The sequence below is a fragment of the Podarcis gaigeae genome, assembly GCF_964106915.1.
Source record: "Podarcis gaigeae genome assembly, chromosome: 8".
Lineage (NCBI taxonomy): Eukaryota > Metazoa > Chordata > Lepidosauria > Squamata > Lacertidae > Podarcis > Podarcis gaigeae.
Window position 1 is genome coordinate 25,038,357 of NC_139684.1, and position 14,220 is coordinate 25,052,576.

Sequence of the window (14,220 nt, forward strand, 5' to 3'; positions counted from 1 at the left end):
GGAGTCTCCTTGCACAGATGAGACTGAGAAGAGCTTCTAGGCTGGTTGTTTATTTAACTGCAACATCTAGTTTCCTAGAAAGGAAGCTGCTTAAAGAGTCACTTGATGGTGCCATTGGCCGTAGGGCTAGAGTCCAAAATCTCTGGAGAAAACATCAGAAAATCCCTGCTGGATCACGCCAGTGGCTCATCTTGTTCAGTGTCCTGGCCAAATATTATTTCCCCCCCCCCCCCCGATAATTTTTATTATTTTTTCCCAAATATCTTAAACACAATATAGCTTAACAATATTATTCTCCTTTCAGTCTATATCTTATCTGAATTAACTTCCCTCCTCCCCTCTTCTGGTTTCTCTACATTGCTCTTACTTAAGCATGATTACTATATATACATTCTATAAATGTCTATAATTCCTTAATAAATTTTTGTATTATACTTTAGACATATTATATTACATCATTACATCTTATGGTCTAGCCAAATGTTTCCAATAAACGTTATGAGTTTTATTTCAATCCTGTGAGTGTTTTTATTTATGTACAGTTTTCTCTAAGGATACCATAAATTTGGACCATACTTTTTGGTATTTCTCGTCGTCCTGCTGTCGGATTCTTCCAGTTAGCCTTGCTATTTCCGCATACTCCAATACTTTCTGTTGCCATTCTTTAATTGTCGGAATATCCTGTTGTTTCCATCTCTGCGCGAGGAGTAGTCTTCCTGCTGTTGTGGCATACAGGAAGAATTTCTGATCTTCCTTTTTAATGTCCTCTCCAACCATTCCTAGCAAAAATGCCTGATTTTTTAATAAAAGGTGTACCTAAATATCTTTTAAAACTCATTATACTATCCCAAAAAGTCTTCACCTTGTCCTGGCCAGATGTTAATATGGGCCTCCTGCAAGCAGAACCTGAGTTGCAGCAGCAACACTCTCCACGTTTGTCATTCCCAGCGACTGGTATTCAGAGGCATTTCCTGTCTGCTGTCGCCCTCCCCATGCTCTAGAATCCTGCCACTTTGTTTCGCAACCACGGCTTGGGGTAGCAATGCTGGCCGCCAGCCCACTTCTGCTAAATATTTCCTTTCCACTGCCTCTCCTAAGCACCATTAAGACAGCGGCTCCTCTCCCCCTTTTCCCACGAGGACGACCCTTTAATTCACTTTGGTGCCATGTACTCGCATTTACGTGTTGCAAGCAAGCGAGAGTCCTTGTTCTTGCAACGCTTCCAACTTTTAAGTGACGAGAAGTGCATTGTGCATGTGGGGGGGAAGTCTGCTGTTTGATCGAATCAATGTCTCTCACTTTGGCCAGCTTGGGATGTGTGCGCAGGAAGCAAATGGCAGCCCCGCTTGTTAGCTTTCTTCCCCATTGGAAGTCGCTCTGTCGCTGAAGCCACCTGAAGAGAAACAGCCTTTCACACCAACACTTGGTCTCACTCTCTGATCAACTGGGACATAGCATTTAGAGGTCGGGCGAATTCTGCCCCTGCAAAGCTCCCTCAGCAGCGCTTTGCAGGCACCAAGAATCAACCAGTTGCCATGGTTGCAAAGCCCTGTGCACGACTCTGGGTGAACCCTGACCATCAGCTGGTTGCCATGGCTGAACTCGAGTGTTGTGCAGCACTTTGAAGCTCTGACAGTCAGCTCAGAATATAGGAAGCCACTTTATCCCGAGGTAGACCATTGGTCCAGCTCACTTAGTGATGCCTTCACTCACTGGCACTGTGGTGTTTGCCCGTTCTTTCTAAAATGTCTGTACAGGGGGAGAGAAAGAGTTAATAGGTAGACCAGGAGAAAAGGCAGAGGTGGAGCCTACCTGTTTATAAAAGGGCTAAGCCCAAGGTTTGGGTTGTTTGGTTTTAGTTGGTTGGTTGGGAAAGCAGTTGGCAGACAGTTGGAAATAGAGAGACAGTTAGTTCAGTTGGTTCTTGTGTGAGGGGAGGTAGAAGAGTTAGAGACAGGATAAAAATAAGACTAAGAAGGTCAAGAGTAACAACGTTTTGAATGCAGTTAAAGTTTATTTGTGTCTGCAATAAACTACACTCTTCTTTGTTAACTTAAGAACCTGACTGAGAGTGATTTACTGGGGAGGACCTGCTTGGTGGCAGCGGATTAGTGGTGTACGGGTCAATAGTTCATGAGACGACCGGGGGCTCCGTACGAACGCCACAGGCTCTCCAGGGTTTCAAACAGGGGACATTCTCACCCCAATGTAGAGAAGCCAGGGGCATAGGAAAGGGGGTTCAGGGTGTGTGGTCTGTCCCGGGTGTCATCCTTGGGGGGGGGTGACAAAATGGCACACCGTGGGGGGGGGCAGCACTTACCGCCGTGCACCCAAACCATGCATCTCTCCTGGGAGTGACACGGTGGCTCGGGGCCCCACGGTGCCCAAAATGGCAGCATGGGGCTTGCATCCACAAGGCAGACTCCGTGGGCAGCTCACTGCACCGCCCGCTGGGTGGATTGCCACGGTGCCCCCAGGTGGTGCCCCCATGCGCAGGCCCAGACAGAGGGGGGGCCATATGGGCCACTTGGCCTGGGCCTCCAATTCCAAAGGGGGCCTCGCTCAACATATTTATCTATATTTTCCATTTTGTCTTTATATGCAGATACGGCTCAAGCCTTGAAATAAAATTATTTGTCAGCATAACTTTTGTGAAAATTATTTATATACTTACTTATTTATAAGACTTCAGTTATCCCCAAGGTAAAAAAAGGGGGGCACATTTTCTACCTGGCCCGGGCCTTTGCCTGGCTCTGCAAGGCCCTGCCCATGTGCAGCTGTGAGGAGGTGGGAACCTTTAGTCTCAGCAACTGGTTTCATGGAATAAGACCCAGAGGGAATGAGCTGCTGTGCTTATTATGCCCGACACTCAGCCAAGTCTGTGAAGAACGTGTTTTTGCTATAGAAAGTTAACACCAACTTTTAATTGTATAATTTTCCGACAGGCTCACTCTGTGACACCTGACATCATTGTGGTGCCGGATCACCGAGAGGTGGGGTTGCCACACCTACTGGTCAAACTTGGGGTGGCAGAGGGAGAGATTATTAGATTCACCCTGCTGGCCTGATCCAATACCCCACTGCTAGTCAAAATACTTGCACTTGGTTTCTATGAGTACTACCTCTTAACCTTAAGGTTCCCAAGTTACTCTTGTCTCACAGCTCTTAAAGGAACAGGCACCACCTTCTGTTGGAGGAGTGTAAGGCCACCTCACCCAGTTTCAGGAAGCTACCTTAAAAAGAAGAAAGTCTCCCCAAAACTTTTCTTGTTGCAAATTGGGTGTCTGTGCCTTAAGGGGCCTGGATGCCCAGGAAATGGATTTGCTTCAAGTGTCCATATATTAATTGCAGTAGTTGCTCTTCCACCAGCTCCATGAATTTGGAGCTAACCCTGAATGATTTCAAAGCATCAGGAAGCTGTTTGGCTTAAGGGGACTAGCAACACGGTGGTTTGGCTGTCGATTGGAGGTCACTGGTTTGACTCTAAACCAAATTAGCATTTCTTCCTTGGATAGTTATTGCTGGTTCCACGAGGGCAGCATGAGAGTGAAAAAGGTATTGGCTGTCAGGCGAAATCCCAAGTTTCTAGCTTAAAAGATGTTTCTAGCTTCAAAGATGGCACCATTTAGCCTCTAACTATCTGTGGCCTTTTAGAAGTGGGTGGGGTGATGTTAATGCATTTTCCCCTTGGTTTAAATGTATCCATATGTGTTGTTTATTTGTTTGGTGGCGAGTTGCTTTAGGGATGCGGGTGGCGCTGTGGGTTAAACCACAGAGCCTAGGACTTGCCGATCAGAAGGTCGTCGGTTCGAATCCCCGCGACGGGGTAAGCTCCCGTTGCTTGTCCCTGCTCCTGCCAACCTAGCAGTTCAAAAGCACATCAAAGTGCAAGTAGATAAATAGGTACCACTCCTGCGGGAAGGGAAACGGCATTTCTGTGTGCTGCTCTGGTTCACCAGAAGCGGCTCAGTCATGCTGGCCACATGACCCAGAAGCTGTACGCCGGCTCCCTCGACCAATAAAGCAAGATGAGCACCGCAACCCCAGAGTCAGTCACGACTGGACCTAAAGGTCAAGGGTTTCTTTACCTTTACCTTTAAGTTGCTTTGAGATGCCTGGGGCAAGGAAAAGCAACTAACAAGTTTAATAAAATACAAATAGTCTTGCTGGATCAAGCCAAAGGGGGCCCATCCTGTTTTCACCATGATCATCTAGGTGCCACGATGGGAAGCCCATGAGCAGAACCTGGGTGCAACAGCAGCACTTTCACCACTTGCAATTCTCAGCAACAACAGGAATCTGGAGGCAGTGGAAGTAGATCATAGCCGTGCGCAACCATCCTCCTTGCACACACTCAGGCACACATGCGATGACCGATTGCCCTACAGTTTTGCAATCCAAATAGGCCCGTTGAAAAAAATCCGAAAAACAAGAGGCAGGCCTGCTAAAGGTTACCAGGCGAATCGAAGATACAAGCCCGCTTGAGTCTTGGCTTGTAATCCTGAGCATTACTGCATTAAGGAAAGTGATTCGTGATAGCTTACATAACAGGCTGTTGCTTCCTCGCAGTCCCTCCTAACAGGATTTATTAAAGGAGGGGAGACTTAGAGGAGAAAGTGTTCTGCTCATTAAGCCTGCCCCTTTGAGACATCAAGTTCATGCTCTTTTCAAATGTCTCCAACACAATCAATCCAGCAAAAGCAGAATCCGCTGTCTTGAGTCACTCTCGCAGCTCCTTCAGCCCAAGCCTGTTGCAGTTTCCTTGGAGGGTGGTGGGACTTTCGTATCAGAATGGACGGATCTGTCAGTTTCGCTTTCTCGCAGTTTCTCATTCTTCCTTTTAAAAGAAAGGAGTTTGTTTTAAAATACAGTCAACACAACTGCTATGTGTTGAACCTGCACAATTTCAATTTTATGCAGTCGAAGGCCAGACGCAATCATGCAGATTGAATGCATGGAAAGCGGAGAGGTTTTTGTGTGGGGTTTTCCCAATGTGGAAAGAGTTTTTAAGCTCTCCCTCTTGCTTAGTGGGCTATGACAGGGTCTAGCAAGCTTTCACAGGACAGCCCCGCAAGATTTCATGACAGCCTCCCAGAGCCTGGTAAGCAAGTCTGAGAGCTTAAAAGCACTGTGCCTTACTTGGGGACAAGGTCTGCTCAGCACATGACTCCAGAAGGTAAGATTGCTTGCACACGGATGATTCCAAGGGGGTGCTCCGACTAGCTGTGTTTTTCCTTATATTCCATTCCAGGAACGTAACCCCCACACAAGTTGCAAGTCCCCGTATGAGAAACAAAATTACAACCAACAAACTTTCCCAACACTCCCCTTTCCTCCCCATACAACCAGTTGCCCGCATTAAGGTGAGAATTCGGATGTTCTCGTTTCTCTTTTTTCTTCTTCAGTAATTCAGTGTGACTTACAAGTGCAGTTCAGGAGAATCTGGGGCTACTCCAGTTTGTCTGCACAGTGAAGGGGCACAGTGAAGATATTCAAAATCATGTAGGTTTACTTACAGATTCAAGGTCTTAGTCATGCGTTGTTCCCTGCAGCAGCAAGGATAATGCAGGCAAAATGCTCTTGGGTAGAAAATACAGCGAGATAGCTTTAGCCATGTGCTCTAAGCTCAGAGCTAGCTTAGAAATGTCTGTCCTCACTGGCTACATGCTGCAGAACAAGTTTGTGTTTCTAAATTAATTGTGCAGAAGCCCTAAGATGGTTCTGTTAGAAGTCATGTGCCCATCTGGGCTAAACACAGTCTCCTCAGACATCCTTCTTCAATGGTTACATTGTGGAAAAGAATATGGACAAAGGAGGAACCTTGACTTCTTTCCACGGTGAGGGGGCATGACCTGACTGAGTCTATCTAGCAATAGCAGTTGGGCTTAGTTATGTTTGACTGCAGTCTCTCACAATGTGGTGGTGGCGCTTCAAACAGCACTTTTGAGAAGTGCTTTAAGACAGCCTCCAGCTTAATTACTTCTCAAAAGCACTGTTTGATGTAGCTTGCATACTTCCTCTGGGGAACCAATATCCCTTGGCATCATCCAACAGAGGGAAGCTGCCTTTAGCAAAAAGGACAGGTGTTTCTTCATTTGTAGCCTTGTCCCCAAATACTGAATCAAGTTTCCTACCCCCCAGCTGCTCAACTGGAAGCAAAAGCAGTTCAGGGGATTAAGGAGAAACCTGTTGTGTCCCATTCCAAAACCATGTAGTGCTGTGACTTCATGGAAACATTGAGAAAGAAGATCTAATGATTATTTTTTTTAAACCCTCTTTTGCCATCTGCTGGCAACCACTGGGCGGTGTTTGGCTTGCCAGTGCCAACCAGTGGGAATTGTAGAGCTGGAAGGGACCCAGAGGGTCATCTAGCCCAACCCCCAACCTGATAGGACATATCATAATGGTTTTGTATAATTCTATGGTATAACTGCACTTGGAATACTCTGTGCAGGCAGTGTGGTATAGTGGTTAAAGTGTCAGACTAGGACCTGGGAGACCAGGGTTAAAATCCCCACTTGGCCGGTCTGTCGCTCTCAGCCTAACCTACCTCACAGGGTTGTTGTGAGGATAAAAAAGGAGGGAGGGGGAGAACTCACAGGAGAAAATGCTGGAACTAAAGGCTTGCATTCAACTAATTCCTACTCAGAGCAAACCCATTAAAATTAATGAAACTAAGTTAGCCCTGCCTGTTAATTTCATCGGGACTATTCTGAGTAGGCCTAGTGTTGCAGTCATTGCTAGTCATGCTCAGAGGAGACCCACTGAAGCTAATAAAGTAAAGGTAAAGGTACCCCTGACCATTAGGTCCAGTTGTGACCGACTCTGGGGTTGCAGCGCTCATCTCGCTCTATGGGCCGAGGGAGCCGGCGTTTGTCCGCAGGCAGCTTCCAGGTCATGTGGCCAGCATGACTAAGCCACTTCTGGTGAACTAGAGCAGCACGCGGAAACACCGTTTACCTTCCTGCCAGAGCGGTTCCTATTTATCTACTTGCACTTTGAGGTGCTTTCAAACTGCTAGGTTGGCAGGAGCAGGGACCGAGCAACGGGAGCTCACCCCATCGTGGGGATTCGAACCGCCGCCCTTCTGATCAGCAAGTCCTAGGCTCTGTGGTTTAACCCACAGCGCCACCCGCGTCCCTAACTGAAGCTAATAGGTCAATGTAATGAAGACATACAAAAATGCTTTATATGCGGAGGGAAGATTGCCTTGCAAAAATGTGTTTATTGGGAGAAATTTGCTCAGAGGTAGAGGAAGAAGGAATGGGACTAAGTGCTGGCACATCCATGCTTTGCATGCAAAAGATACCAGGTTTCAAATTTTATTTGAAACCATGAGGACTAGCATCTTTACAAGACGGACCATAGTGCCTTGCATGCAGAAAGGTTCCCAGGTTTAGTCCTTAGCATCTCTGGGTAGAGTTGGGAACTAGACATGTCTAAAAACCTCGGAGACCCACTGCCAGTCACTGTGGACCAAAGGCTGCTAACTTAATGGCCGTTCAGATATTGTAGGACTGCAATTCCCATCACTCCCTGACCATTGGTCATTCTAACTGGGACAAGGGGAGTTGGAGTCCAGCAATGTCTCTTTATATGAGCAGGTCTCTCATGTTCAAGTGCTGTCCTCCCTGACTGGCGGCAGCAGCAGCAGCTCTCCTGAGCTGAGAAATGCCTGTTCCTGGTTGCGGTCCCCAAAATCAGGGACCGCACACGAGTGATTCCTGCATTGCAGACAGTTGGCCATTGAGTCTTGTAATTCCATGATTAAACAAAGGTTGGGTGACCATCTGTCAGGGATAACTTAGCTGTGATTCTTGCATCACAGGGGGTTGGGCTGGATGACCCTTGGGGGCCCCTTCCAATGCTACAATTCTATGATTTGATGTGCAAAACATATGCTCTGCCTCGGAGCTACAAGCCTCTCTCTCCCCTCCCATCCCCAGCGTGACGGGGCAGTGCATTATGGGAGGACGGCAAATTCTTGTACCAAAGCTTTTCCTTCCCAGTCTCTTTCTGCTCCCTTTTCTTCTTCTTCTCTAACAGTGGAGCCGTTTGGTACCTTCCCCTGTGAGAAGGAAAGGGGCGGCCTGGCTGAACAGCATCAAAAGAAAAGGGGGGGAAAGAGCTGAGCCCAGAAATCTTGTTTGGTGCAGCTTAAAACCTCTGATTGGAAGGCTGAGCCAGGCAGGTGAAGTTCTCGACCCTGGGCACGCCTCCTTCCTCTCAGTGAGCTCACGCTGGCAAACTCTGCAACCTGTAACAGGGTCAGGTTCCAAGGTGCTCAGGTAGCGCAAAGGGCACTTCCTGCTTTGGTGGGGAGGAGTCAGGAGGGGAAAGAAAGAAAGAAAGAAAGAAAGAAAGAAAGAGAAAGAAGGAAATCTTTCAAATCTCCAGGACCGAGTCTCCCCTTCCCCTCTCCAGACTCCGCACCATGAAGTCGGAAAGCGAGGAGAACAAACCTGGTATGTGGGGAGAGATGTTGCTTCCACGGCTACCTGTCTGAAAATAGCTACCTCGTCTCGGGCCTCGTCTTTTGTGGGGCTTTTGCTGAGGGTGTTTGAAGGGAGATCCCTTTTGCCACATTCTGGGCTGGCTTTCCTTGTCCTGCGAGTGGATTTGTGTAAGTTTGTGCATTTGTTACAGCAGCCTCAGGGAAACACCAGAGGCCACATGGGCATCCTGTTGTTGTGCAGGCAAGTCTCTGTCGTCTTCTTTTTTAAAAAGCACCTTGTCAGTCGCTTTTAAACTTGCCGAGGCGCGAGAACTAGGAGCAGCCACCCAGAACCGCTCTCTCTCTCTAGGGCATGGTTCATTTTTTCCCTTCCGTGTGCAGGGAAGGGGAATCGGAGCCAGCGCTGAGCCTCTGAAATGATAGCCTTCAGGGAGGTGTGGTTGTGACGCTACTAACAGGGCACCCGAGCCCCAAACAGTGACGGACTTGTTGGATAGTGCCTTGTTCGAAGGCTGGGAGTTTGACAGGCTGGGAGTGGCAGGTGGGCCCTCGGTGCACGAGATAATTCTTAACGTGATCTGTGGTTGCTAGGAGCCCGTTGACACCTTGGGTTTTAATTGGGATCGCCCTTCCGGGTTGCCTCATTGCCAGGTGTCTTGGGTCGGGGGCCTTTGGCACATGGGGTTGGAGAACAGCTGTCAGGAAAGGTGTGCTGCACCTGAGGGTGTGTAGCGGTGTGTGTGCCGTGGCTTGCGTGTTCTTCTCGTGCTCATGCCAACGAGGAAATTGCAGGAAAGCAGCAAACAGAACAGGCCAGGGGGGATGTGTAGGTGATGTCAGAGGGTGGGGTCCCTCGAGCCAAATCAGCTGCAGCCTCCCTGGAACCCACACAGTATTTCCTGGAATTAATATAGGCAGCCATATATGTGATGCCCTGCAGGTGTTGGACTCCAACTCCCATCAGCCCCTGCCAGCGTAGCTAGTGCTCGGGCATGATGGGAGTTGTTGTTGCTGCTGCAGGCATCCGCCTGTCTTGAGAGACAACGGAGTATACTTCTGGGGGTGAAGTCAAACTGCTGTTTTAGCAGCACTGAAGTGACCTGGGCAGTGTGTATGGAGGTCCTGGGCTGCCTAGATGACAAGACCCCCTTCTCAGTTTTGCTGATGTGGTCCAAAGGAAAGCAGAGCAATACATTTGGCACCAGCTTGGCTGCAGGAGTTGCTAGAAGGAGGCATACAAGGCACCATCCAACTGCCTTAGGGACTCCACTCCAGATTTGTGTAGGATTTAGTCCTTAGCCTTTCTTCTTCCAAAGATATTCAGCAAGGCAGCGGAGATTTAGGACCACAGCTTTCTTTCTCCTAGATGGGCTACCTTCCCAGGTTGATGAGTCCCATCTGCCTCTCACTTCCCTCTACAGCATGTACAGAAACCGCCTTCTTGGCTGTTGGGCCCACTATTGGTCTCATCCGCTCAATGCACCGGAGCCTGCCTTCACATGCAGGGGAAGTCTCTAACTCACCAAGAGTTTGAGACCCATCAGCTACCCTCACCTGGTTTAGCTGGACGGTCAAAGCTGTTCCCAGGATGTGGCTGCTGTCACCTGCTGACAGCTTCTAGGAGCCACAGGTGGGGACCAAAGATGGGTAAACTACCCCAGAAGCAGCATGATGCCCAACAACATATTGAGGGCACCATGTTGGCTACTGCTGATCTAGCCCCACCCCCATGTGATCCTGAAGGATGATAGGCAGAGTCTCTAGCCCAATATCTCTCCAGAGTTGAGGAGGCAAATCTCCCATGTACGTAGCTCAATGACAGAGAATCTCAGTCCAGTATATCTGAAGGAGCATCTCCACCCCCCTCATTCAGCCCAGACACTGAGATTCAGCACCAAGGGCCTTCTGGTAGTTCCCTCATTGCGAGAAGCCAAATTACAGGGAACCAGGCAGAAGGCCTTCTTGGTAGTGGCACCCGCCATGTGGAACACCCTCCTACCAGATGTAAAGGAAATAAATATCTGACTTTTAGAAGACATCTGAAAGCAGCCCTGTTTAGGGAAGCTTTTAATGTTTGATGCATTACTGTATTTTACTATTTTGTTGGAAGCCACCCAGAGTGGAAGTCCAGCCAGATGGGCGGGGTATAAATAAATTATTATTATTATTATTATTATTATTATTATTATTATTATTATTATTATTAGCATCCAGGTTCAATCTCCAGGAAGGGCTGGGAATGTCCCCAGCCTCAAACCCAACACCGCAGCTGCCAGCCAGTGTTGACAATACTGGGCTAGATGGACCAATGGCTCAGTTGTAGGCAGATTCCCATGCTTTTCTATCTGCAGAAGTGTGAGAGATTTGTGGCCTTTGCTGTGTGCCCACATGAGAGTTCAATGAGAGTGGTGATGGGGTGCTTATATGAATGGATGGGTACCGTTCACCATCCTAACAAGCCATGTGGACGATGGACAACATGCTTTCTTCGCCCCAGATGTCACTCAAGGAAGGAGAGTTAAAAGTTGCATGTGACTTTCTCTTTCCTCTAAGGCAGGGATGAGGTACCTATGTTCCTCCAGGTGTTGCTGGAATCTATCCTATCATCCCTGGCCTTTATCTCTTCTGGCTGCAATTAATGGAGTCATCTGAAGAGCTACAGCTTCCCTATACCTGATCTATGTCCTGAAATCACTGATACAATACTTAGGAAGGAGAGAGAGAAATTCCTTGCTGAGATCTAAGGGGCAACGACTGGAACCTTGACCAGCTTTTGCATTGCACAGAATCTTAGCAATTGTTCTATACAAGAAGTGTTTTGCAGCCATGAGTATGTTCGTCCTCTCAAGAGCTTTGTGAATAGTCCCATTTTGCAGGTGGAGGAACAGAGACTGAGAACGAATGACTTGCTCCAGGTTACCCATGTAGCTGAAACAATGGCAGACTTCTTCCCTCTTTCCCCCTGCCTTAATTTCCCTATTTTTGTTCTTTCCTCACCTGTTGAGTTTTAAATTGTAAGCTGCTTGGGGCAAGGACTTGTCCTCCTATAAAGATGCACACAGAGGGACCTTTATACGGTAGATAAGAAGTAAATACAGCATTGCAGACAGTGAAACGGGCAGCCTAAACCCTGCTGGTCTCAAGTGGTGCAAAGGCTTTGGCTCTGTTTTCCTCACCCGCAATAGAATCATAGATTTGCACAGTTGGAAGGAATCCCAAGGGTCATCTAGTCCAACCCCCAGCAATGCAGGAATTGCAACTAAGAGGCCCCCAATTTTTGAGCTTGCAGAGACGGGTGGTGATGTAGGCTCAGTGCTTTTGCACATTCATCTGTAAGATCACTTGCAATGTGAAATCATGAGGACTAGATGGTTATAATTCTGTAAATAATGAGCCATAGAGCCAAAGACTGGGAAATGGATAAACGTTTCAAAGTTCTTTGGAAACTTTTGCCTGGCTCTCATTCTGCATAGAAATCAAAAACTCCAATTATATACCAATTAAAAACCACCCCTAAAGCAAACTACCCTTTCTAAATTATGGAAGTTGTGTGTTTTTTAATCTCTTCCCTGTGTGGTCTCCATATTGTTATATCAAAGAGTAGATATTTGGAACGTATTCCGCCTCCCCAATCTCCAGCCTGAATCCTCAGATGAAGTTACAATTTAACTTTTGGGTAGTGGACTTTGTCCTTGTATGGAAGGAACCCTACAAACACACCCATTAACTGGAAGAGATTGGAAACACTGGTCCTAAACCAAACCACCCACTTACTGAAGTTAACATACCTAAGTTAGTTGTGTCCATTAACTTCAGCAGGTCTACTCTGAGTAGGAATAGCATTAAGCCAAGACCCCATGGAATTTGGCTGACTGCCCAGACCAGGGTTTCCCAAATTTGAGTCTCCAGCTTTTTTTTTGCTTTTTTTGGACTACAAGTCCCATCATCCCTAGCTAGCAGGACTAGGGGTCAGGGATGATGGGAATTGTAGTCCAAAAACAGCTGGAGGCCCAAGTTTGGGAAGCCCTGCCCTAGGCAATGAAGCTGTTTGGAGGCGTTAAAAACAAACAAACCTAGCACTTCATCCAAACACTCCTATTTAAATTTTCTCTTATCTATATTATTATTCTTAATATCATTATCATTATTACTTACTACGTTTGTCACTTTTAACCAAAAAAAAAAGTTTTGAAGTCATTTATTTATTTCTTATGTATTTATTCATTATTGAGTTCAATGAGACTTGCTCCCACATTCAGTGTGTATATGGCTAAGCACCGGCCCTTCAGATTTTATTGGACTCCAACTCCCATCATCCCTGACCATTGGCCATGCAAGCTGGTGAATGGTGGGAGTTTAGAGTCCAGCAACATGAGGCAGGTACTGGTTCACCACCCCTGTTGTGTGCAGGATTGCACCTTAGCCCCCACCCAGGAGTAGTAAAAGGTAAAGGGACCACTGACCATTAGGTCCAGTCACGGACGACTCTGGGGTTGCGGCGCTCATCTCACTTTATTGGCCGAGGGAGCCGGTGTGCCGCTTCCGGGTCATGTGGCCAGCATGACTAAGCTGCTTCTGGCGAACCAGAGCAGTGCACGGAAATGCTGTTTACCTTCCCGCCGGAGCGGTACCTATTTATCTACTTGCACTTTGATGTGCTTTCGAACTGCTAGGTTGGCAGGAGCAGGGACTGAGCAACGGGAGCTCACCCCATCGTGGGGATTCAAACCACCAACCTTCTGATCGGCAAGTAGTAGTAGCTCCAAATTTTGGAGAGAATTTTGTTTATATGCCCTCCCTGAGTAGACCAACCTCCTTTTTCACTCCCATCAACACTCTCTGCAGACACATCATACATTTGAAGTACTCTTACATCACTCTAACAGTCATGAAGCATTCTGGGAACTGTAGTTTGGTAAGGGTCAGAGAATTATATCTCTGGAAGGCCAATGCTCTGACAAACTACAGTTCCCTGGATTCCCTGTGGCTGTGAAAGTGGTATAAAAGTGCTTTAAATGTATGGTGTATGGCTGTGACGGGTGCTGTTTTTCTAATACTAAAAAAGAGGTGCCAGAACTCACCAAGAACGCCTCCCTTGTTCTCACATAATGGCAATGGCAGCCACCTGAGTTCCAGCTGGAAAAAACACCCCTGGGTGTAAGACACTTGTTTGCCAGGCTCCTTCCAACTCTTAAGATGTTCTGATTCCTATGTCCACTTACCTGGGAGTCGGCTATATCCACATTCAGCCATACAACTCAGTGGACTTACTTCTGAGTAGAGAAGAGCACATCACTCTTTGAAACTGGGACTGCACTCCTCTTGACATAAACGCTTTCCTGTACTCAATATTTGGGGCGTCTTTGTGAATAGACATGCATGCAGCTTCCACTGCGTACCATTCCACTGGCTGTTTGCTTTCGAAGAAGGGGTGATACACCTTCTTCGAAAGCAGAAGATACAACAGGTCAAATTAGAGCCCTCCTTCTTTTCACTTTCGATTAGTTACAAACATGGGGCATGGTTTGCATTGTCATTTTCCTCCTCAACCCCCTGGGATTGACCGAGAAATTGGGGTGCAGACTGAGAAATTGGGGAGAAGGGGGCTGCCTGATCCTTGGTGTGCCAAAAGAGCCTAAGCTGGCTGAGCAACACTCGGCTTTGGATGAATAGCTTGGTAGATATAGCTTTGCCTCTGGTTATAGCAGGTCAGTTATCTTGTGCTGACCTCTTTGGATAAGTGGGCCATTTGTAGTGTCTTTTTC

At 47.4% G+C, this 14,220-nt stretch overlaps 1 protein-coding gene across 2 annotated transcripts in view; it reads left to right on the forward strand.

Moving 5' to 3' along the window:
- LOC310850810 (kazrin-like) overlaps positions 1 to 14,220 on the forward strand; it is a 209,725-nt gene that overhangs the window by 126,912 nt on the left and 68,593 nt on the right. The window contains exon 1 of one of the 2 annotated variants that reach the window (XM_083752781.1): positions 8,265 to 8,465. The exons of the other annotated variant lie outside the window; for it this stretch is intronic. Coding sequence (XP_083608907.1) covers positions 8,435 to 8,465 — 31 coding nt within the window. The 5' untranslated portion in view covers positions 8,265 to 8,434. Of the gene's footprint in view, positions 1 to 8,264; positions 8,466 to 14,220 lie in introns of those variants that run through there. 2 annotated transcript variants of the gene reach the window in all.